At 38.6% G+C, this 24289-nt stretch overlaps 4 protein-coding genes and 1 pseudogene across 4 annotated transcripts; 3 read left to right on the plus strand and 2 right to left on the minus strand.

Moving 5' to 3' along the window:
- Positions 1-303: 303 nt before the first annotated feature.
- LOC126611980 (iridoid oxidase-like) lies at positions 304-2937 on the plus strand (annotated as a pseudogene).
- Positions 2938-3434: 497 nt separating this feature from the next.
- Positions 3435-6034, plus strand: LOC126612527 (pentatricopeptide repeat-containing protein At5g66520-like). The gene is made up of 2 exons (XM_050280964.1): positions 3435-3460; positions 3540-6034. Exon 2 carries the CDS (start codon positions 3566-3568, stop codon positions 5144-5146), a length of 1581 nt encoding a protein of 526 aa, XP_050136921.1. The 5' UTR covers positions 3435-3460; positions 3540-3565; the 3' UTR covers positions 5147-6034.
- A 927-nt stretch (positions 6035-6961) lies between these two features.
- Positions 6962-7870, minus strand: LOC126612530 (uncharacterized). Its single transcript, XM_050280966.1, has one exon. The coding sequence runs from the start codon at positions 7775-7777 to the stop codon at positions 7178-7180; it is 600 nt and encodes a 199-aa protein (XP_050136923.1). The 5' UTR covers positions 7778-7870; the 3' UTR covers positions 6962-7177.
- A 918-nt stretch (positions 7871-8788) lies between these two features.
- On the plus strand, positions 8789-11202 carry LOC126612531 (uncharacterized). The gene is made up of 2 exons (XM_050280967.1): positions 8789-9036; positions 10986-11202. Exons 1-2 carry the CDS (start codon positions 8800-8802, stop codon positions 11052-11054), a joined length of 306 nt encoding a protein of 101 aa, XP_050136924.1. The 5' UTR covers positions 8789-8799; the 3' UTR covers positions 11055-11202.
- A 348-nt stretch (positions 11203-11550) lies between these two features.
- On the minus strand, positions 11551-13930 carry LOC126612528 (protein LEAD-SENSITIVE 1-like). Its single transcript, XM_050280965.1, has 2 exons — positions 13606-13930; positions 11551-12388 (listed from the first exon to the last, which is right to left on the minus strand). Exons 1-2 carry the CDS (start codon positions 13697-13699, stop codon positions 11739-11741), a joined length of 744 nt encoding a protein of 247 aa, XP_050136922.1. The 5' UTR covers positions 13700-13930; the 3' UTR covers positions 11551-11738.
- Positions 13931-24289: the final 10359 nt, after the last annotated feature.

Below are 24289 nucleotides of genomic sequence, written 5' to 3' on the forward strand. Positions count from 1 at the left end.
AATCCTTCTTTATTTTCATTGAAAAAGAAAGCTTCTTTCTTAACAAAATTCACATATATCTTTGCTATCAAAAAATATAAATGACTTCCTCCATTTCTTCTAGCTTGCGACGCCGTTTTTGTCTTGGTTTATCCAGAAGCACTTTATTGCATGCACTGTAAACTTGTCATCACCACCTCAATTTCTACCAGAAAGCGTTACATGCATCGGACAACTGTTCAAAGAAAGATGCTTTGTTTGTAAGCACATACGTAATTTACATATACTCAGAGCGGAGAAGAACCAGAAGATGAGAAATAACACCATGGATTACCTGCATTTTACTTCAATTTCAGCAGCAGCAGCTGCAACCTTCCCTCTCTGCATTACCAACGTTGCAGTACTACTCATGCAGTCCATGGTTACAGAAACAAGAACTGGAAAAACTTGCCGGTGGGACCTGTTGGATGGCCGATACTTGGGAGCCTTCCTCACCTCAGCATTCGCCTGCATGAAGATCTATTCAAGCTATCAAAAATTAATGGTCTACTCTTTAGCCTGAAATTGGGTTCACAGCCCGTCATTGTGGCATCTTCACCGGAAATGACATGCCAGATCTTTCGTCAACACGATGATGTTTTCTGCAACCATATCGTCACTGAGGCCTTCCGGTTAATGTCATACGAAGGGGTGTCCGTTATTTTTTTCTCCGGTGGGTACGCGGTGGAGAGTGCTAAGAAGAATATTGGCGGAAGAGGTGTGCTCTCTTAAGGCCCTGAAGGCTTTTGAACCAAATCGCAAGCAACAGGTTTGTCCGTCGCATCTAAAATTTTACCTGCTCGATGATGTATACTGCTCGGATAAACTGGTAACTGCAAAGATTGATCTTCAATTCCTTCCTAGTCCTAAATATTGAAATTGATTTTCACATGTAACTATGTAAGCCCTCCATAAATTACACTTTAAGAGAGTTATTGATTTTCTATCTAAGTGAGAGTCACGATTTAGAGCGGGTTTAAGCGAGTTAGGAGGGCGCCTAAGAGGGTCTAGGTGTATTTTTTTAATTTTCAAACGTCTATGGACTAATCGGCGCAGTGACCGTGGCGCTAAGTAAGGATTTTTAGAACAGTAATTACAAGTGAAAGAAAAATACCACAACACCGTAGTACTAGTGGCATGATCCAATTTCATTCAAAGAACAAATTTTTTTTCAATGATTTGTATCAAGATTGTAGTTTTTAATATTTAGCTTTGGTCTATTGGAGGGATGGAAAATTTTCCTATATATCTAGGGCACGTTTGTTACACCTCCTTAGGAGGGATTGGCTTGGACTACCTTAAGTAGGACTATAATCCTACGTTTGGTAGGTTGTGGGACTAAAATAAATGGGACTCGCCTCGACTACGAGTCCCTGCGAGGCATGCTAGCCGGTCTTCACGAGTCCCCCCAAAAACCACGGGATTAGCTAGGAACTTCGCTTCGTTCTGCTTGATTCACCTCATCGACCTCGATTTCGACGGCATCTCTCTTCGTCCTGCTTGATTCACCTCCCTGCGAGCCCTTCTGTGAGTTCTGGGCTTTTTCCTCCTCCCTGCAAGGGTTCTTCCACCACCAACATCAACCAAAAAAAATCCCCATCTCATATTTCCCACCACCAACCATCACCCACAAAAAATCCCCAATCCCATATTTCCTGCCGCCACCATGGTGAACGAGGGAAAAGTATGCAGCTTGAAAGAATAACAGTTGACGACGGAGTGTAGTCTTGGTTGTCTAATGCTCAATACTTATGCCAATTCCAGTTCTGGATGTACTCTTTCCATTTCTTCAATAATCTTGAATCTTTTGTTTAATAGTAGGTTCATGGGGGTACTGAAGCAACTCTATTAAACTTCAATGTCAAAGAATCATGTGGCCATTAGAGAGTGGGCTTTCTTCTCCTTAGCCAACCTTATGAGTAACCTTGTATGTAGTAAGAGCCTTTTCGATTGCACAAAAAAGGAAGGGAGAGAACTAAAAGAGACAATGAGGGAACTGGCGAAAATTCTCGGCATATCCAATGTTGTTGTTGATTTCATCCCAATATTCAAGATCCTCAAGAATTGAAACGGAGAACAATGAAGATTTTCCCGAGATAGGATGCTTTCTACGAGAAACTTATCAACGAGAAGTTGGAAGAGAGGAAAATCAGAATCCAAAAGAGTATTAAGAAGGACAAGCCGGACTTGTTAGATGTGTTACTAGAATGGAGAAGTGATAGAGATGACGAATTGAAAAGCCTTCCTAGAAATATCATCAAAGGGATACTTTTTGTGAGTCGATCATCCAAGTGGTAGGAAATGACAGGTTTGTTGAAGAGACCGACATTGCGAATCTACCTTACCTTCAAGCGGCAGTGAAAGAAGTTTTCCGGCTCCACCCTGCAGCCCCAGTCATACAGCGTTGCACAAACGAGGCATGTGAGGTTTCCGAGTATCATATTCCTAAGCATTGCTTTGCTCTGGTAAATGTTTGGGCGATTGCGAGGGACCCGAGTATTTGGGAAGAACCTTTCAAATACAAACCAGAAAGGTTCATTGGTTCGAGCATCGATGTCAAAGGCCAAGACTTCGCTCTGCTGCCTTTTGGGAGCTAGAGAAGGGTATGCGCGGGATGGCCCCTTGCTCATCGCACGGTGCACTTTTACTTGGCAGCGATGCTCCTGCTTTTGAATGGGAATGTGCTCCTGAGATCTTGGAGAATATGGAAGAAAAAGTGGGACGTACAATTCAAAAGGACAAGAGAGTTCGGCTGTCGACTTCTGTATACATGTAATGTTCTGTGGTAGAGTCTTGCACCGTTAGCCTGTCAAATAAAAGAGCCATGCATGTGGTTAGAGTTTACAAACTGAGGCATAACCTTATGGTGGATAACACTATTTGCAAAGCATGAGGTTTGGGGTTCAGAACCCGCCACCGTAATTTGAACAAGATGTTTTGTCTTCTGACAATGGAGGGATGAAGAGTTTCGAACTTAGGACATCTTTTAGCATTGAAAGGAGAAATGATACTAGATCAAAATAGCTTGTTATGTTTTTAATGAATCGTATAATACATATTTACTAGTTATTCATGTCCTTAAGAGCCAATTCGAGAAAACGTGAACATTACTGATTAAAAGGGGAAAGCAAACAATTAACATTGAAGCTAATTGGAGTAGTGATCACTGAATTTTAGCTCAATTAAAGTTTTGACCATTGAACTAAAAATCCATAAGCATTAGTTCTTGAACTTGTTTTAATATAGAGAAATGATAATTTTCTCTAACTCCATTAGAACATCAATCCAAAATAAAGGATTTAAAGAGAGAAAAAACATAGATAAAAGTTCTAACAGAATTGACAAAAAAAAAATGATTGCTTTACATCATAACAAGTTCAGTGATCAATACTCACGAATTTTCAGTTCAGAAAACAGATCATAGAACATAATAATTTACATGGTAGAATTTCTTGGTTATTTGTTAAATTTTTATTTGTATCTTTTCTCAATATTTAATTAACGACTTTATGCGAAATCAGATTGCCTCCGAAATCGAAAGTATTACATGAAATCAAGCAGGAGAGCTCTGTCAATTTTGGACCAATGCCTCACGATGGCGCATATCAAGCAAACTCAATCCCACCTCACAGTTTCCGGCACCCTTTTCGATCCTTACGCAGCTGCCAAGATCATCGCCTTCTGTTCCGAATCGAACTCCGGCGATTTACGCCATGCATTTCGACTCTTCCGCCACATGCCACACCGGACCACCTACATTTGGAACGTCATGATCAGAGCTTTCGCCGAGAGAAATGAGTCCATGAGAGCTCTGTCTCTCTACAACGACATGATTCAAAGCGGCCTCCTGCCCAACAACTACACTTTCTCCTTTCTTCTTCGAGCTTGCGCCGACCTCTCATATCTGTCAATGGGTTTGTTGCTCCATTGCCATGCAATCCGGTTGGGGTGGGAGTCGTACGATTTTGTGCAGAATGGGTTGATCCATTTGTATGTGACTTGTGATTCCATAAACCCAGCTCGGAAACTGTTCGATATGAGCGTTTATAAAGATGTTGTTACCTGGACTGCGTTGATTAACGGGTACGTGAAGTCTGGTCAAGTTGAGGTTGCACGGGAGCTGTTCGATGAAATGCCTGAGAAGAATGCTGTTTCGTGGAGCGCTTTGATAAATGGGTATGTGCAAGTTGGGTTGTTCAGTGAGGCTTTGGAGCTTTTCGTCGATATGCAGGTTTCTGGGGTTTTGCCTAACCATGCCGGGATTGTTGGTGCACTCACTGCTTGTGCTTTCCTTGGTGCACTGGATCAAGGAAGGTGGATACATGCATATGTGAGCCGGAAGGGGATGAAATTAGATAGAGTGTTGGGCACTGCTCTTGTCGACATGTACACAAAGTGCGGTTGTGTTGAAACTGCTCATGCTGTGTTTAATGAGATGCCGAGTAGGGATGTCTTTGCTTTCACTTCTTTGATTTCAGGGCTTGCAAATAGCGGTGAAAGTGAGAGCGCCATATCGTTGTTTGCGAGAATGCAGAATGAAGGAATTGCGCCCAATGAAGTTACATTCATATGCGTGTTGAGTGCTTGCAGTCGGATGGGTTTGGTGGACGAGGGATTGCGAATCTTTGGAAGTATGAGTAACATTTTCGGGATACAGCCAGGGGTCCAGCACTATGGTTGTTTGGTTGATTTACTGGGAAGAGCTGGTATGCTAGAAGAGGCAAAGAAAGTTGTGAGAGAGATGCCCATGGAACCAGACTCGTACGTCTTGGGTGCATTGCTCAATGCTTGTAGGGTTCATGGAGATGTTGAGTTAGGTAAAGAAATGGTCGAGCGCTTGTCTGGGAAAAGCTTAGACCACAGTGGCGTGCGTGTTCTTCTTTCAAACATCTACGCCTCCGCCAACCAGTGGGACGATGTCACAATGCTGAGGAAGGGAATGGAGGAGAAAAAGGTGAGAAAGGTGCCAGGATGTAGCTCGCTCGAAGTCAATGGCGAGGTTTTTGAGTTTGTTGCCGGAGACCGGTCGCATGTGCTCATGGACGAAATCACGTTGGTGTCGCTTGCGATTGACAAGCATTTGAAGTCTTTTTGGATTGATAGGGATGATTACAAACTAACTGAATAACTCAAGTTTTAGCAGAGTTGGTTTCCTCTCTTACAAACTAATTCATCATGGAGGATGTCTATTTAGGGTTGTCGTAGGAGGCAATTTCAAAAATCAGAGAAATCGAAATTTGTCAACTGCTACGATGAAGAACCGTGAAAGAAGTAAACCAATACTGCGCCATTGAAACGAGGACATTGTCCTCGGAGCGAGAGAGTTATCTTCTTGATTCGCAGACAAAGTGAGAGGTCGCAGGGGCGGTTATTACGATGCTGAATGATTGGTCCGCTGTGGAACATCTGCATGTCAACTTTACATAGCTAGGCAGTTGTTGGATATTGTGATACTGGTTCTTGGTAGTACCGGCTGAAAATCTTAGGCAAAATGAAGGGTAAAGATTGAAGTTATAAAAAGTTCCATGCATTGAAGACCAAAAGATCCACATACGGATTCATATCAGAAATATCACCTGGAAGAGTGAAACTCATGGACACTATGATTACTTGCAGGAAGACGGCTAACCGAGTACACCAGTCTAGCTAACAGGTACCTACCACGATTGTCGATTATTAGAGCTATATCTACATGTTTCAAAACTCAGTTTACAATCACCTGAAAATAAGGTACCAATTAAAACGACGAGACATGTACCCAACAATCAACAATGATCTCAAAAGTAACAACTAATCATATACCGGGTTGCAGTCCAAGTAGAACATACACCTCCAAACTCCAACGAGTCGTTGTCAATGTCATACCACTACAGATACCTTATAGTTTTTCACCGAACATGGAAACATTTTAGTTTTTGGTTAAGTGATCGTGGTTATTTCTAAGCCTTGGATTAATCTTTGGTTTAATCTCTCCTTAACGCAGGTTTGGCTAAATGAAATAAGATTTACAACTAAATTGCCTACTTTGAGAGTTAGAACTATCATCTGCCTTCACAACGGTCAAAACTCGACCTCTCCATTTATAGCTCACCTGCAACCCATAACCCATCTCCTTTTGACCTAACAATCTGTTGATGGTTATGAACCATCACCTCCCGTAATTTAGCTGCCCTCATATTCTATAACTCCCAAGTTCATTCTCTATCACTAACGGAAGGCTCACTGCAAACACATTAAGAAGCTCATCTGTCACCTACGGATTGATAAACCAAACAATTTAAAGCAATTGCGGTAACATATTCTTCACAATTTGAAGTATGTTATCTGGTTCATCCAGATCTTCCCAATCAAAGTGCTAACAACAACTAAATAACCCAGCCTGCTATAGATCATATGTTTCAAATATAAAGTAATCTTTCATAGGAAACAAAGACAGCAAACATAGCCATATAAAGTAAGAAAATTCAAATTTGACACCAATATGCTCAGCAACTACCCAATGGACATCAAATTCAATAGAGATAACCCACCAACACTGATACTCGTCCTCCTATTCCTCCCCATCCAAGTAAGAGACGAGATTGACACCCCAATAACCATGAAAATCAATCGCGTCGTCATAAAGCAAGATGAAGCTGAAGGAAGACAATAAAACAGGAATACATTCTTTCACCTTTGCCAACAATACATTCGTTTGAAATGGAAATTTAGACATTGCGGAAAACCGATCATCTCTCCAATTCTTCCGAGGAATGCCAATTCCCTAGACGGCTAAAAACGGTTAAGAAAGCCCCCCAGAATAAGCTGTGTTCTAATAGTAAGGGTTTAATGCTCAACATCTTCAACATTATGGATATGCATGCCCAATTCCCATCCACCACCAGCATCAATCGATGAATCGAAGGTAAAAATAATTTCGAGCATATAACAACTTGCAACAGCATTTCAAATGTAGTATCATTATATATATAGATAAAGAGTGAGATGACAATAATTAAGTCGTAATTCGATAAATACAGACCACGGCGTACGATTTAAGCTTATTTGATCGCCAACCCACCACACAGTCACAAAGTTCTCATCGTCCAAGGGAAACATTTTTGTTTAATTATAAGATATTTATAGAATTACCAATTTGACGTCATCATCATCATGATATTCACACGGCGGCGGCAGCTTCCTTGACTGTAGACGGTGGTGGGGAAACGGAGTCAGCGGTCACCTCCGGAATCTTGACATAACCCATCTTCTTAGGGCTGAAGTCTTCAAAATCGTCATCGGAAGAGCTGGAGCCGCCGTCGTGGCGACTGATGAAAACGGACCAAGCCAGGAACAGGATGGCGGCGGTGAGAGCGCCGCAGCCGACGCCAAAGAGTAGCGAAACGACGACGCTCAGGATGTCCTTGGTGCGATCGCGGAGGGAGCTGAGGTCGTAGGAGGAAGACCCCGAGTCCGTTCCTATAACGGGAAAGAGCGGCGCCGTCTGAGTTCGCTTCTCGCTGGCGGCGTCTTGGTGAGGGTGTGGGACGAAGCCGTCGTCGAAGCGGGCGGGGTGGAGGTGGACGGGGCGGATCTGGCTGATCTCAGTGACGATGGTGACGAAGCCGGAGGAGGAAGAGGAGGAGGGGAGGCGGCGGAGGGAGAAGGAGTAGGAGGAAACGAAGAGGGTTTTACAGGGCCTTGATGCGGTGGCGGAGATTGCGAAGAGGGAGAGGAGGGTGATGAGGAGGAGGAGGGATCGTTGACTCGTTGACGCCATGGATTACTAGCACAAAGGAAGACGGGGAGCCTCTCGTTCTCTCGGTCTTCTCTTCTTTCTCGTTTCAATTGGCAATTTAGGGTTTTAAGCAAGTTCCAGGCCCCAAATCATCTACTTATATTACCCTCAAAAACTCTAAATAATTACAACATCGTATTAGAATTGTAATTGATCATTGTTAGATTTGGTTTAGAATTTCTATGTAATTTAGTGATTTTTCATATTAGGTTTAGATTTGAATTTTTTCAATTAGAGGTGTACTCAATTCAGATTTTAAGGGAATAGAATAGATTTATGAATTTTGATGAAGTTTAATAATTTTTAAAGTTTTTATGTAAAGTTTTGAGTGAATTTCCTCAAAATTTTAAGAAGAGATTTGATAATGTTTAAAATATGCTGTGAAATATCTTTAATTTTTTCGAGTTTCCCAACTTTTTTAAAATCTTTTCAAATCAATTTCTAAACTAATACACTTAAAATGTATGAATTTCTTAAAAATCCTGATTAAATACCCCGTTAGACTTTAAAGGATCACTTAAAATTCTGATTAAATGTCCTTCAATTTTTAAAGAGAATTAAATGTTTATAAACCACAATTGGATGTACCGCTTAATTTAACTAATTGACACAACACAACAAAACCGGTTAAGATTACAAATTAATACAAAGACGACTTGTTGCAAGGTTATATCTAAAAAACTTGCCGCAATAGTATTAGAAATCAAACTTAAAATTTAATTTAGTATAATTTAGTGTGAAATAAAAAACAATCAAACCTTATTCTATTAAATAAGGTCGACTGTATGAATATTAAAATGTCAATACGCTCAATTTTGCGTCAAATTTTCTATTAGCTCCAAATACTTTATATGTTTAAAGAATATAATTAAGTGTGGAATACCTTATGATAAATTTACATTGTGTGAATTAGCTAAATTTACAAATTGACCATTCATTTTTACTTTTTTATCTGAATCTGTTTTTTTATTTTATTATTCTTTAAATTAAAAGGAACTCGTGAAATGCCATCCTCGGCCTGCCACGCGCGAACCCCTTTGCTACCAACTACCAAGCGAAACGAAGGCACACGAGACAGAGCCACCATCGCAGCCATGGCGAAGCGAGTCAGCAGCCGGAACTCGAACGAATCCGCATTGACTCGGGGCGTCAAGTCGGTCTTTCGCTTCGTTCGATTCGCCGAGTTCGAAATCCTGTTTGTTCTTTTCTTCGTAATCGCTTTCATCATTTTCAAAGATCTCGTAAGTTCCCAGTTCTTTGTTTCTCAAATTTCTTCTGATTCTTTGATTGGATTCTTGATTTTTGCATTTTGGTTTCCTAATTATCATTATATTATGTTAGTTTGGTTAATTATGTAACTTAATTTTCTAGAAATTGTTTCTTTTCATATAATTAATCAGCTCATGTGATATGTTAATTTTAGGGACTAACAAATTTTACAGATTCTTTAAATTATTGAGCAAAGATTTGCTAGTAGTTAGTTTTAATCAATAGGGATAGGGGTATTCGAACTTGGGACCTCTTGGGGTAGAGAAGTACCATTAAAGGTTCAATTTTTCTTGCAAGTGGATTGTAGCTTGAAGTGGTTAAGAGCGTTTACCCTTGCACCTGAGGTCCTATGTTCGAATCTCCCTCCCCCAAGATCGATGGTATAACAAATTAAGTACCTTTATAAAAGAAGTGTTTAGTTTCTGGTTACTTCCGCAGGCCTTACCCTTGAAATGATCTTTTGATCCCAATCTTAGTCTACTATATGTGGGATGCTTAGGTAGGAAATGGTGTGGCTCTTGTGAATGTAGACAAAATGAAGGTTTTAACATGAGTAAGAAATTGACGTATGTCCTACATCAGAAAGTAAACTGAAGGCTTATGCATTTCTAGGAAGCTAAGTTAAAAGGAAAGTACTACAAAATGGTTTTGGTTTAATGTCAAAATTTAAATGTAAGTGCATAGGAAAAGCAAAATACCCTAGTCATCCTATGGAAACCTATACCTAATTCAATAAGCCGAAATTTGATTTGATCACAGAATGCATTGTAGTTAAATGAGAATAAACGAAACCCAGCAAAGAATTTACCATTCCTAAGTTAACAAGTAGAGGAGAAACCCTCCAAAGATAGAACTAAATATCAGAATATGCCAGTTACACTGCATTAATTTGAAACAGAGGATTCATTTAAGTCCTAAACCTCCCAAAGAAACTATTGCATAGAAATTTATAAGAAAAATGAAAGGCTAACTAAAAATGATGGAAAGAAACCTCCAATAGTCCTACCACTAGTTGGTCAACCGTTTTGAAGCCCTTTTCCTCATCATCTTCTGCTTTTTTACAACAAAACCCAGAGGTTACATTTGACATCATCAATGCAAAAAATGCACCAAGTTAACCTTTCCACACTTTCATTTATTTCAATATACGGAGAGAAACCTAGATAGTCATCCATGTTTTATCCTGTATTCTTCAGAATATATTGTATTTTTTTGTTTCAAAGCTGTTTCGTGTTAGTCAACCCTATTGTTGAGGTTTACATGAATTTGAAAAGTGGAATCCTGGTAGTCGGTGAAGAGAATTAAAAGAAGAAAATTACGTCCAGATGAAAAATGTGTAGCAATGAAGTAGATAGGCCTATATATTTGGTAGCCGATATGAGTGTGGCAGATTGATCTATACCTAGGTTGGAGGGAAATTTAGGCTGGTATATACCTATGTTAGGCTATGTTTGGGCAAGGGATTTCCATGTCCTGAGGGGTTGATGCCAAGTTATTAAGGAATTGATCAAAAATGTTTAATCGGTGGGATTACAAAAGCCCTCCATGACCATTACAAAGGCATGTGAGAAGGATTTGCAAATCCCTACTTAGAAGGTGTCATTTGCAAATCCTTCTTATATACCTTTGTAGTGATCATGGACTGCATTTCTTAATCCCTCCTATCAACTTTTTTGTGATTCATTCCTTGCTACTTGGTCTCAATCCTTTGGAACTTGGCAATCCCTCAACCAACAAAAGCCTTGAGGATTTTTTTTTCCAGTTTTAACGTGTTTTTCATGTCCTTTTCTTTTTGTCGAATAACCTGCATTTAGTATCTCACGAATGATAGATTACACCTTTCAAGATGACTTGGTAAATGTTCAATTGGTTCAATGTTTTAGTGGATCAGCATATTAACAATTGAATGTGTAAACTGCAGACATCAAAGCCGGAATACAGTCAGATTCTCGTAAAAAAGCCCGGTGGCGTTAGTATTTGGCCTTACTAGCGGAATATCTCATCGTTGGATAAACATTTGGTATATCATTCGGATTTTCTTGTACTTTTTTGTAACACAACAGATTATCTTGCCATCCTTCTATTTTTATTTGTATCTGTACATGTAATTATATGACATTAAACAACAGCTTTCAATATTTGTCTACGGGTTATTCAACGGACAAGGATTGTCTGCCCTACACTTCCAGTGCCCTCCCCGTGCCCTCTTGTTTTGTGTGGTCACGGTTAAGCTACGTCAACATTTTATATATATTTTTTTTGTATATATAATAAGACAAAAATGAAAAGTAATATAAAATGTTAACGTGGTTTAACCGTGATCACACAAACAGGAGAGCACGAGAAAGGCACTGGAAGTGGAGGGTAGACAATCCTTGTCCTTATTCGACACCAAAATTTACAGGGCATTACGCGGGCATAACATAAACGTAGCAAAAAACAAAGGGGGAATATCGCAATGAAGTAGATGAACGAAGTACATCAAGTGAACAAATCGAAGTCAAATAAATAAACCAACGAATGAAATGAACAAATCATTCACCGTTATCATGACAACCAGGGAAAAAACAAGCAATTACAAACTACGAATACAATGTCTAATACAACCGAAAGATTCGGCCTTTGAAGCCATACGAATTCGGTTTGTGCACACAAATTATTCTTTCTTGAGCACTTAAGTTGCAGCCACTGACTCGTCTAGGGCACAGGGGGTAATCAGTCTCTCCACCGATACTTTCCTAACATCTCGGCGTATTCCGATGTCAGAAACCAATCTACTAACACAATACATGCCACAACCTACAGCACCCAGACCAGTAAAACTGGTAGTCATAAATCGAAGCGGTGAAGAAACAACAGCAGTTGCGGCAGCTACGAAGGAGGCAGCCTGTCCACTCCTGCCCACGCTAATGCTGGTGAACACGAGCAAGCCTGTTTTGCAATATATGGCGAAGTCTTCACAGTTGTTTTTGAAAATGTCATAACTACCAAAGCCATTCTGCAGAAGGAAAGAAGCACGGTGGAGGACATCTTCGGGAGGGTCAGACCGAGCAAGGGTACAGGTACCCCCTCTAGCTTTGGCAACAAAGAAAGCTGGAGTGACACCATATTCAAAGAGGTAAAGATCACCGCCAGATAGAAAACAATCTATGCAAGAAGACATGACACCATCAAGTGTCGATTGATCACAGTTTGGGCAGGGATTGTCCGGAGAGTGCGATGGAGAGCTGCTTACAAGGAAGCGGTCTAGCACAGTTCCCGTGCCAATTTCCTGGCCCGCTCCTCGAGTGAAGTGAACAACCTTTCCTTCACCAACATATATCCCTGAGATCACATGGCAGATAAACGATCAGCGATGCCATGTTTTCCATGGTGATTTAAATGCAGGATTTAAAAGTTAAAAAAACACAAAAGTTCTCCGCATACATTAACAAAAACTGATGGAAAGTAGAAGGACGAAAAACTATGCATGAAAAGGAAACTGAACTGCGCAAGTTCGCCAACCATCAAAACGACAGAAACACAGGTATAGAACTAAAAGTCTAAAATGCGACGACTCCTTGGTTACCTGCTCCAAATGGAATTTATAACTTAAACAAACCAATCAATTCTCCTACCTCATCCTATCAATCAAATATTGGGTTCGTATTCCAACAGTTCAATCTCATAGTATTCGCGGGCGCGTGTCTGCGTCTGTGTGTGTTTGCCGGGGGGAAGACTGACCCAAAAAAATAGTTGGTTAACAATCTTCTAATCAAAATTCCTAACTAGTGCTGAATATGCTGATCCATTAACTAACCATGCAAGTTGCTTGACTGTAAACTCAATGTTGTCTCTCAAACTATTTGTCTGATAAAAAGAATTAACTTCTTCAATGTTAAAGCATCATTATTTTTTTCCGACTGTTGCTATTCGAATTTTCCTCTTCCACTTAAGCTGAATTTAAACCATACCATTCCCCTGATTCAATACTTACTAGCAACATTCACATAGACAAAATATAAACAGCAACCCATTGTCACCTGCAGTCACTTCGGCGCACACACAGACAACAAACAGAAAAATACAAGGTGTATCCAATGCTATACAAATAACACATTCTGCAAATTATACGATCCCAGTGATTAACAACAACAAAAAGTAGTAGAAATGATTAAATTTTTCAGATAACACTAATGGGATATTGTATTGTGCAATCAGAATCTAATCGTATCGTGATCACTAATGAGAGAACAAAAATCTAGTACGAACTAACCCATATCACTACCAATTGAAAATAGCCTCAGATTTCACCAATCATAAAGCTGCACCGGAAAGTCCAAACCCAAATGACCCCAAATCCAAAAGCAGTAAAAACTGGAATTGCCATTTGCACCAAAAACAAAGAATAAAAATCCAAACTTTTGACGTTTCAGTGCAGGAAAAACAGACCCAAAAACTAAAAGCAGAAAATCATCAACAAACAGTTCCTAACATGCAAATAAACGAATAAATTCTTATCAAATTAAAAATTAAAAGGAGGGAAAGAAGAAGAGGAGGACCGTGGTGGGCATAGAGGTAGGCGCGGCGCCATGAATATATGTGATCTCCAGGCTTCAGAAGATCCCTCCGGATCTTGTTCGACAGCACTCCCATTCCTTCCTTCTCTCTCGATCGAAACTGTAAAGTTGTGGAGTTGGAAATGGAATGGCGAAAACTCAATTCATCCCCAAATCAGAAAAGAAGAAAACTGAAATGGGGGAGTTTTCAAGCAATCGCCTTTCCTTCGCCTGTAAGTCTCCTTCTTTTTCGCGCCTGCCTTTTTCCCTTGATTTAATTCTCTCGACGTAATATGGCTTTTCCCAACCGAGGGAATCGTAAACGTTGCGTTTTTTTTTTTCCCCTTTTTTTGAAAACCTTTCGCTTTCGATTTTTTCTGGATTTCGAATATTCCATATTCTTTCGCACGTGCGAGTCGTGAATAAAACAATATCTCGTTATTTCATAAAATAAATAATTAGCACTAAACATTACAAAAAATGAAAACTTAAAAGAATGAAAATTGAAAAAATACGGTTGTGGGTATCAAATTATTCTCTCAAATAATAATTTAGGTGGGTTGATCTTGAAACTTATCGTTTGTAAGTGAAGTAGAATATTATTAGATTGTAATATTAACGATAAAATGATATCATTAATTATAAACACATTTTTCAGACGGGTTGAAATTATTTACATTTTTGTCTTTAAAGTATCAGCAACTGATAATCCAAAGTAATCACTACTTATTATTTAATATTTAACTTTCATTATTAATTAAAACAAAGTACAAATAAACAAGGGTGTTTAATAACTATTAGATTTTCAAGAAATTAACTATAAAACAAGGATTTCAAAGTTTGGTTGCGAAAGAAAGACATGGATGACAAAGTATTGAAATAGTTAAATGTTTGAAATACCCCTACGTAAATATACTATGGATATAACATAAATATTATGTCAATATAGTATTTATATATGACGTAGATATTATTCATATGATGTTGATAATATGTATAAACCGTCTTATTAATGTTGTTGATAATGATCATCAGTATTGTCAATGTGTTGTTATAGATGCTGATATGTGTTTGATATACAATCTGTATGTTCATAATATTGTTCACTCACCACCTTCCATGACGTTGCTCTCACCAAACCCTATATTTGTATCTTTCAATCACAAGCAGATAGATCCAATGAGAAAGGATGAACATAGATCGATTGAAAATTGAGCTCTGAACGAGTAGAAATCGATTGTGAATTGGTGAGAGAGGGAGAGTCGCATAAAGTATGAGAGAGAAGATTTATGGGCGGTTGATGGGATATGAGGGAGTGGATGGCTGAGGGCTCCCACACATAAAACTTAAAAGAGGCTATCTGGCCGACCGACAGTGTGAGAGATGAGAGATTGAGGTTGAGATCGAGAGAGAAATGAAGGAAACTCAGGAAAGTGAGAAGATTAATGCATAAGGGAGTTCATAAGTATTGGCTTTTTGGACTTTCCATGCTCTAAAAATGTTTACACCATCAAAGGCTATATCAGCACCTTATGGTTGAAATCCTTTTATTTAAGCTAATTTCCTTAGATTTTAAGAGAACTAATAGAACAAGAAAACTCAATTACCCAAAAAAAAAGGTAAAACCCATTCTAACAAAAGTCACGGTTATTAATCTATTGAAATCATTTTTTAACTAGGGATATTTTTCAATTCAAAGACATGTATTTGTAGCTCAAAGCGATCGTCACTCCCTGACTACAGTGGTGGATCCACTTAAGAAGTAGAAGGGGCACGGGCGTGTCTTGGAATTTTTTTTTTTTAAATCGGTTCACTCTAAGTAGATAGAGAGCACCTTCTAGAATGTGTTTTCTATATGCTTTTGATTATTTCATATAATGTTGATTGTATGATGCCCCTTCAAGAATGAATTTCTAATTCTGCAACTGCATGACTAGTTATTGTGAAGCTACCTAATTGAGAATATTCTATGGAATGTACATGTTTGAAAGAAAGAAAATGCTGTTTAGTCATTTAGTTAATTTGCCCAGCTGCAAAATGTGAATAAAAAGACATGAACAATGAGTTATTGTTAACAACCATAGATCTCATTAAAACAACATGCATGGTCTTCACGTTTTTTCTGATGAAGATTTTTAAAATGGGGAAATTTGATATGAGTTTAATTTTGTGAGCCTTTATTAAGTATAGTTCAATTTTGCTTGATTATTGAGTTAGGTCCTTTTATCCTGCCAAATTTATCTCTAAATTGACTAATTAAGTAATTAATATATTTATTATTATTTTTTATTTATGATGACTTTAATCCTTATTCATAGATTATCTTATGCTTAATGATCGGATTAATTTCCTAACCACCCCCCCCCCCCAAAAAAAACAAAAAAAAACAAGCATAGATGACCAAAGATGTCCAACCTTTAATTTCTATTGTTGGTTTGATTTGTAGAATTTAGACAATCATGTCAGCCTTACTTTTTAATCATGTTTCTCTATTCTTTTTTTATATTCTATAACTCTTTATTTCTTCTTTGTGTTTTACTCCCTCAGTATTAGGGGTGCAACTCAAGCGGGTTGGAAGGTCAACCCAATTCTAACCCAACTTTTACAATTTGGGTCTGGGTTCATTTGAGCTCGGGTTTAATTGGGTTAGGGTTTACTTGGGTTGAGTTTGGGTTGTCCAACTTTTTCAAGTTTAATTTTGTAACAACTTAGTTTCAAATAATTCCTAAAAAATTAAGCCAAATAGCATCAAAGCTAGCTTACTCTAATTTCATAAATCAATCTACTATAAGTCTATAAAGCTTTAGGATTTAGAGACTATGAATATGGGCTGACTAATCAAAGCATTTTATTCCCTAGAAGTTTAAGTAATTATAAAGGGTAATTTATTAAAAAATATATTAGAAAGGGCGTTGGTTTTTGGACTTAGCAAACTTGGGCCTAGAAGACGTATAGTTTTGACTTAATGCAACTTCTCACTTTTCTCCTTAGTTTACGAGTTTTTCTCCCACCTTGGGTTTTACCATAATGATGTTTTGTGAGTTTTACTTTTTATGCATTCTTCCGTTAATTTGAGACTCGCATTCGCTCATTGTGACACATCCCGACCCGGAATGTCCACTAGGACTCCGAATCGAGCTGTGCTGGCCGACACGTGGAAGGTGAATAAGCCATAAAGTATAATGATGTGTAAAATGTGAATAAATTTAAACCTAAAAGTACCTAAAGACAAGAGTGCGTTGTGAGCAGGAATGAGCCTATTTCAGAAGCAACGTCAGAGCATAAGTAAAGTACAGTAGTATGGGTAAGGATCATGCCTTCGGATGTAGCCACCTATACTGAGATTCGTCACGAATCCTCGTCGATACGAACTTTCAGCAGCTAAAACTGGAAAGGGCGCAAAACAAAGGTGAGTGGGCCTGAAAATAAAGTTTTTTTATGAAAACCTTTTGAAAACGTTATAACCCTTTGCTGTAAAACCCGTATATTTTCCCAGAAAATAATAATACATACGTATATAGAAATCATGCTCGAGAGTAGTGAAAACCAAGTATATGCCATGTCAAGTATCTCAGCAATGAAATAAGTAAGCCAGGTGAAATAAATCAATGTAAAATGATATGCTAGTTGAAGTCACCTAACGTGACCTATACGGTTGAACCTATAGCTCATTAACCAATTCCTGCACACGAATCGGAACAACCTATTGTGGTCTATACGACAGGGCTGGGTGTAAATAAGTTCGCTCAAGTGCTATGATCACGTGAAGGTTGTACGATAAATCGCAGGTTACCTACGAGTCAGAACCACCTGTTGTGGTCCGTATGGCAGGGTTGTGCACCAAACTTGGATCTAAGGTGAGTATGAGGTGCGAGAGGTGAACATCACGTAAATGACTGTACCCTGGCCACGGGAGGGAGCACTAACATCGAGATGTAGGATAATGAGCTATAAATGCATCTACATATAACCATAAACAATACAACCACTAACATCATACAGTACTCACCTGAAACTTACTTGGCCTCTGCAACGTCTGTTATGCATATACATACTAATGCATATACTAAAATGAAATGCAAGCATGACATGGCACTTAAAAATATACGCTTATTTAAAATAGTTTATGGGAAGATGTAAAACGTATATGTATATATAGAAAACCAAAAGCCCACTCACCTGGAGTCCGTGCTACAACTTCCTAGCACAAACATCAAGGCATCACGAACGATCGGCACCTGCGACCAAAGCCAATTTGGCCAGGAAAAGCCTTAATTTCATCCAAACATGCCGGAAACCCTATAAAGGTGATTCTTGATTCGGCCTCCAAACTCACTCTAACACCTCAACCAACCCCTGGGCTTCGTTCCTGAACTCAAGAGGAGTCTAATGGTGGTGGTGGTTGATGGAGTTACCTTCGGATTGATGGATCGCCACCCCGAAGCCGTCGATTCGCACCCACCGGTGTATTTCTTCCCAATTCCGAACCCAATCTCCTGAAATTTGATGTGGAAATGATAGAGGAAGAGTAGAGATGATGGTTAAGAGTAGTAGATCAGCTCAATTAGTTGGAAAAATGATGAATTTTGTCGGAGAAACTCACGGGTCACCACCGGGTTACGGGTCAAAGGGAAACCGATTCAGTTCCCCTCATTCTCCTTTTCCCTCATTTTTCCTTCTTTCCTTTTTTCCCATTGGTTCTCCTCATTTTCTCCCTTCCTCATTGGTTCGGTTCCTCCCTCATTTCTCTCCTTTATCCTCCTCCACCGACCATCTTTCTTTCTTTTAATCTAGGCCACACACGTGGCTCCACCAGATTTTGCTCCAAAAATCTGGAGCATTCTAGAAATAAATAAATTTACAATTTTGCCCTCGACTTCATTCGTTAATATCTCCTTCGTTATAACTCCAAATCACGATCCGTTTGCACCCACACATTCATAGCGACAAGTACTACGAGGATATGCCAAGAAAATGAACCTTACGTGACACGACACGGCAGTCAACAAAAGTCAACACTTTGTCTCGAAGGGCATTTTCATAAATTCACTTTTTAAAATTATAAAAATCATAATAATTGGGGACGGGTCATTACACATTGTGCCAATGACTTCATCAACTAAACTTACTTCATCGCTAAAGACCTAATGCGCCATTTAGTTGAGTATTTACACACTCAAGGGGAAGTGTTGCAGTCTTATTAGATTAGGAATGTGATTGTGTAAATCCTAGTGTATCTAGGAATATCTTGGAATATTCCCTAGGATTAAATATTATCCTATTAGAGTTGTAATCCTATTAGGGTAAGAATTTAACCTTCCCTACTAGTATGAATAAAGGCACAATGGGGTGAGATAACACACACCTCACAATTACACATCTATCTCTTCAATAAATTATACCCACAACAGTGGCATTATTTTTCTCTCTATATATATATAACATCATATTATTTGACTGAATTGTCATAATCGAGTTGAACTCATTTCAATTAAGTTATTCTCTTTTCACACGACCTAATTTTGTTTTATCTTTTTTTATTAGCAACAGGATCCTCTTCGGATCATTTTGGTGAGGATCTTGAGGATCCTTAAATCGTGTTCGTTTATCGTACATTATGAGTTTAATTTTTGTTAGGTACTATTTGTATTTAATTTTAAATAAAAATATTTAAAATGACTTTTGACCGTACGATGTACGATGAACATATATGATTCACGGATCTCTGGAATCCTCACAGAGAATCCAAAAAGGATCCAAATTCTTTTTATTGCAAGTGGTATTTATATATTTAATCCATCATCATCTTTGCAACAACTCAGCAGAAAGCGATTGAGAGGTGGAGGATATGGATTAAAATTATTTATTTAAACGTGGACACGTTGGACCATTGTGCATGTCGCGTATTATAATATGTTGGAGTCAAGTGAATTGATAATCTTGGATTAATAAAGCGGAATGGATGTGGGGACTAGTGAAAAAAATAATTAAGTTAAGGCTTAAGTCAATTAACATAATTATTTAGAGCAATTGTTGAATTGTCATGTGAGAGTTCGTCACTAAATTTTCTTGAGTTGCACTACAAAGGATTTAAAATTTGCCACGTAGTAAGCTTGAGTATAATTTTTCACGACCTACTTTTCTTTGAAATTATTGTAACTAGCCTTTTTGCACGCATCTTGTGCATGCGAAAGATATTTCTTACATCACGGCGTGCTACGCGAGGCATATATAGTTTTTTCCCTTCCATATTTGTGCATGCATAAAGACATCTTTAGTAAAAAAAACATTTCATACGTGTATACATGCATTGGTTTTATATGTCCATAATTTCCCATATTTAGGGAATGATGAAATTAATTTTCATGTTTTCATGAGATACAAAAATTGTTAAAGAAAATATAACAAATATAAATTATACTGCAAAAGGTCTCCACACAATAATTCCACCTTTACATTATAAGGCACAACTCTTTAATTATAAGGCACAACTCTTGCTAATTCCAAAAGATACACAACTGTGGAATTAATTTGGGGTATACTTCTATATTGCTTTGGCAGTTAGCATATTTTTTTGCACCTGCTTTTTATTTCAAATGGAGTTGCAAGGAGTCATAGCGCCAAGGGTCTAATCAAACTACTACTGGTAAAACATATCACCTAGTCTCACTCCATGAACAAAGCACTAAACATATAAAGCTAATTATCCTTCCTTCCAAAAGACCATAGATAAAGTTGATAAGAACTTCTTCTTCGAATTCAAGAAGCTCCTTTACCCGATAAGCAATCCAGGGGCGCATACCTATAGCACATTTTACATGCACAATTAACCACAACAATTGGTCACACATGATTTCGTCAACTCTTAAAGCAATACCCAATTCTCAAAAACATAATAAAATTTATTCGCAAATTGAAAATTCGATTAAATTCGAACCAAAAAATTAGGGGAAAGAGACGAACCAAATGTTCCAATTCATGTGCAATTTCTGAGATTTGAACATCTTCGCTTGCTTATTGAATTAGAGTTTCTGAATTAGAGGATCTAGGTTAGGTAATGGAGTCTTTGATACAACCTAACCTGAAAGAACTGCCCCATATTTTTTCGTGTTTGCAATGAATGCTCAAGGATTTTGGCGGTTGAAGCAAAGCGATGAGCGTGTAGTTTGAGCTTTACACCATGTGTGTGTGGGCAGTGGGAGAACTTAATCTCAAGGTCGGTAGTAGAGATTAGCACCCTAGTGACTCTCTCCATCATTCAGAATTTGACACCCTTAGTCTGGAAATAAGAGTTAAACATCAAACTACATATGAATTGGTAGTGAAAGTTAAACCTATTGTGTTTAATAACTGCCATTTTGAAATGGAGATGATGATTAATCTCAAAGGTAAGAGATTATGTAACCAAAAAGAACCTACCTGTAATTTTTTGCAATTTCCCTCGTGTATGTATCCATCTCTAATCTTATAGCCATTTCAATTTGTCCTTGAGATATTGTAGAACAACTTGGTTCCTCCATCTAAAACCGTCCTCCACATTCTGTCAAGTATAAATCCATACAATGAGAAGGTCAATGATGCATAGGATAAGCAAGGGATTTAGAACTCCGATAATCATACAAATGAAGTATATTCAACAAGTATCATTCTATTATCATGGGATTGACTCTGCAGTAGAAAGTCTGATTGATCAGCATGCAATTAGACAAAGTGTTATGCCTCACCGACATGTTTTCTTTATTCTATGAATAAAGGAATTGATAGAAAGAGACTATCCAGGGTGCATCACTATAAGAACTCAAAGCGGTCATATTGTGAGCTTGGGATCAGGCCCCAAGTTTTGTAAATCCTAATAGGTGTAATTTTGCCTTGCATTTCCGTCCACTATAATTACCCATGAACGAAAAATGAATATTAGAATAAATGAATTTTAAAAAAAAATCATGGAGATAAGGAAAAATGAAAAATGATGAAACTATGTTACCTAAAACAGGTAGAGGATGACTCAACTGCAACTCAACTACATAAAATATTAAGCTAAATTAGCAGAATATGATAATCCGCATTTGGGCATTTTGCTTTAAGCCATACAGTACAAAAAATTATGCTAAAAATACAAAACAATGAACCACCAAGTAAATCAGAAAGCAAAAAACCCACATCCGAAGGTACCCAGAAGCTAAAATGATAGAAAGAATGAGAAGGGGTATTTATATGTACTTGTCCTTTGCCTTCTCTCTTTACACACGGACTCTCTGTCTTGGGTGGAGAATCAAATTGAAAACCCCATCTGCCAAATTAAAGAAGGAGAGAAGGAATTGACTCTTTGCATTCAAGAACATATATATGGAGAAAACTTTGAAAGAAAGAGAGATAAACCAAAAAATCCAACATGAGAATCAAATGGCTTACCAACTGGGTAGGTTTTTAATTTCTTATGCAGTTATATGAGTGTGTATGCAACATTTATATAAGTTGCAACAATCCAGTGAACTGGAATCGCTAGTTTGTAACGTGGGTTCCTTCACGTTCATGTTTCCATTTTTTTTTCTTTTTAGTTTATTTTTTATTTCCTGTGCTTTCTGCTTTTGTTTTTTGTTTTTTTTATTTGGACATTTCTATCCTTTATTCATATTTTTAACTGTAAATCACGCGAGTTAATTTTTTTTGTTTGAGGGGCTTTATAGTCCAATATTTTTGGTGAAGCCTTGCGACATCAAACTTGACTTCTGACTTTCTAATATTAGAATTCCAAAACAATTAACTTAAGTCCCTCAAACACAAAAGAAATGATTAACTTAAAAGAAAAACAAATGGAATTAGTAAAATACAAAGACATTGTTTACCCACAATTCATCCATTCAAGGGCTGGTAACTCTCAAAGGCAGGGTTCTGGCCTTCTGCCTGCGCTTTCCCTCATGTGAGGGGACTTTCTTTTATTATAGTGCGTTACGTTCAAATTTAAAAACTTTTGTGATTACAAACAACATATATCATTTTATTTATTCTGTGACTTTACATTAGAAGTAATATAGTTAAAATTAATTGGCTCTACTTACCTCTCTGAAAGCTTTGTACAATAAGTAAAACACATTCACCAATTGTGGTAGTTCTTTGAAATCCCAAACTCATTTGCTCCCTCGCATCTATTTTTCAAACACTCCTCGTGTTCGTGGCAGGAATATCCGTCGAGGATGACTTCCTGGCAAACGAGCACACAGCTCCCCTGGGAGGTCGGCGCCGGTTGAGGGCTTCTGTCGGGCTTCTGCTTTCTTCTCGGGCTTAGTCGGGCAAGTCTCGTCGGGCAAGTCTTGATCGGGCAAGACTCCTCGGGCAATGCTGAAAGAGAAGGACAAAGTTAATTTGAAAGGTGCCTTTGTGGGGCCTTAGGTATAGGCCTTGAGGCTCACAATCAAGATTAACTTTGTAGGTGCTCAGGCGTGCCACTGCCATCTTCAGTATGGCAGATGTTGAATACATGTTAGGTTTTAGTTGTGAATATGCATATGCCCGAGAAACCGTGTTAGATATAACAGGTGCCTTTGTGGGGCCTTAGGTGTAGGCCTTGAGGCTTCCTGTCAAACTAAACCAGTGCTTGGATATATCATGTTGATGCACAAAATCAGCGAAGACTTTGGTACAACAGAAAGTGTCAGGTTTTGTGACCTTCGCTTGGTTGCTTGGTTGCTTCAGTCACTAGTGAGGATAAGTACGTAAATGAATAGAGACAGATAAGCAAACACAGGATGTACGTGGTTCACCCAGATTGGCTACGTCCACGGAGTAGAGGAGTTCTTATTAGTAGTGAAGGGCTTACACAAGTACAAAGGATCAAGCTCTCAATTTAGTGAGTTCTTGTGAATGATTTAACACAAAATGGCATTAGGCAATATTGTGGGGGAATGACCCCTATTTATAGAAAAACTTGTAGCTTTGTCACATTGACATGTGTCATGTTGTGATTGGTTCTTGATGTCGACACGTGCTGCGCTCTGATTGGCTTCTAATCTTGACACGTGTCGAGTAGTGATTGGCCTCCTGGTCGGAGGGGAACTCTTCTGGGTCCTTGACAGTATAGCGTTGGCCGGTGCTCGGTAGTTTCGGGATTGGTCAAGTATGGTACAAACAGTGCTCCCCTAAGTTCCCGAGTGAGGGAAACTCCTCGGTTGGGGACTTGCAAGATCCAATCCCTTGAGTAATCACGAAACTTCTAAGTACCGAAGTGTGGTCTGATCTTCATTTGCCCTTCTCTGGAAGTACCTTTCCTCCATCCGGGAATGGTGTATTTAGCTGATGTTGACGCACAAGGTAATGTATCAATTTCACTTGAAGCTTACTTGTAGTTTCGGGCTTGGTCAAGTGCGATACAAACCCTATAGTAGGAGTCCCCCAAGTCGCCGAGCTAGGAGATCTGCCGAAAGAGGTGACAGACAAGGTAAGCAGTCAAACTTCCAAGTAAGCAACCCAGGATCAGAGGTTTGACGTCGGCTTCCGGTTGATTGTTCTCATTCTCCTTGTCTCTCATTCAACTGCCAGGATAAGGAGAAGCAAATGGATAAGAGATGATATGAGATACTTTTGCTTTTGAAGAAGTAACTTTCCACAGGCTTATTCTTGAACTGTGCTGGAGGGTTTTCTGGTGCCCTTCAGAGTATAAGGCCGACTCAAAAATTTGAGGGTCAAAACA

The sequence above is a fragment of the Malus sylvestris genome, chromosome 17 (genome assembly GCF_916048215.2).
Source record: "Malus sylvestris chromosome 17, drMalSylv7.2, whole genome shotgun sequence".
In the NCBI taxonomy this organism is placed as follows: domain Eukaryota; kingdom Viridiplantae; phylum Streptophyta; class Magnoliopsida; order Rosales; family Rosaceae; genus Malus; species Malus sylvestris.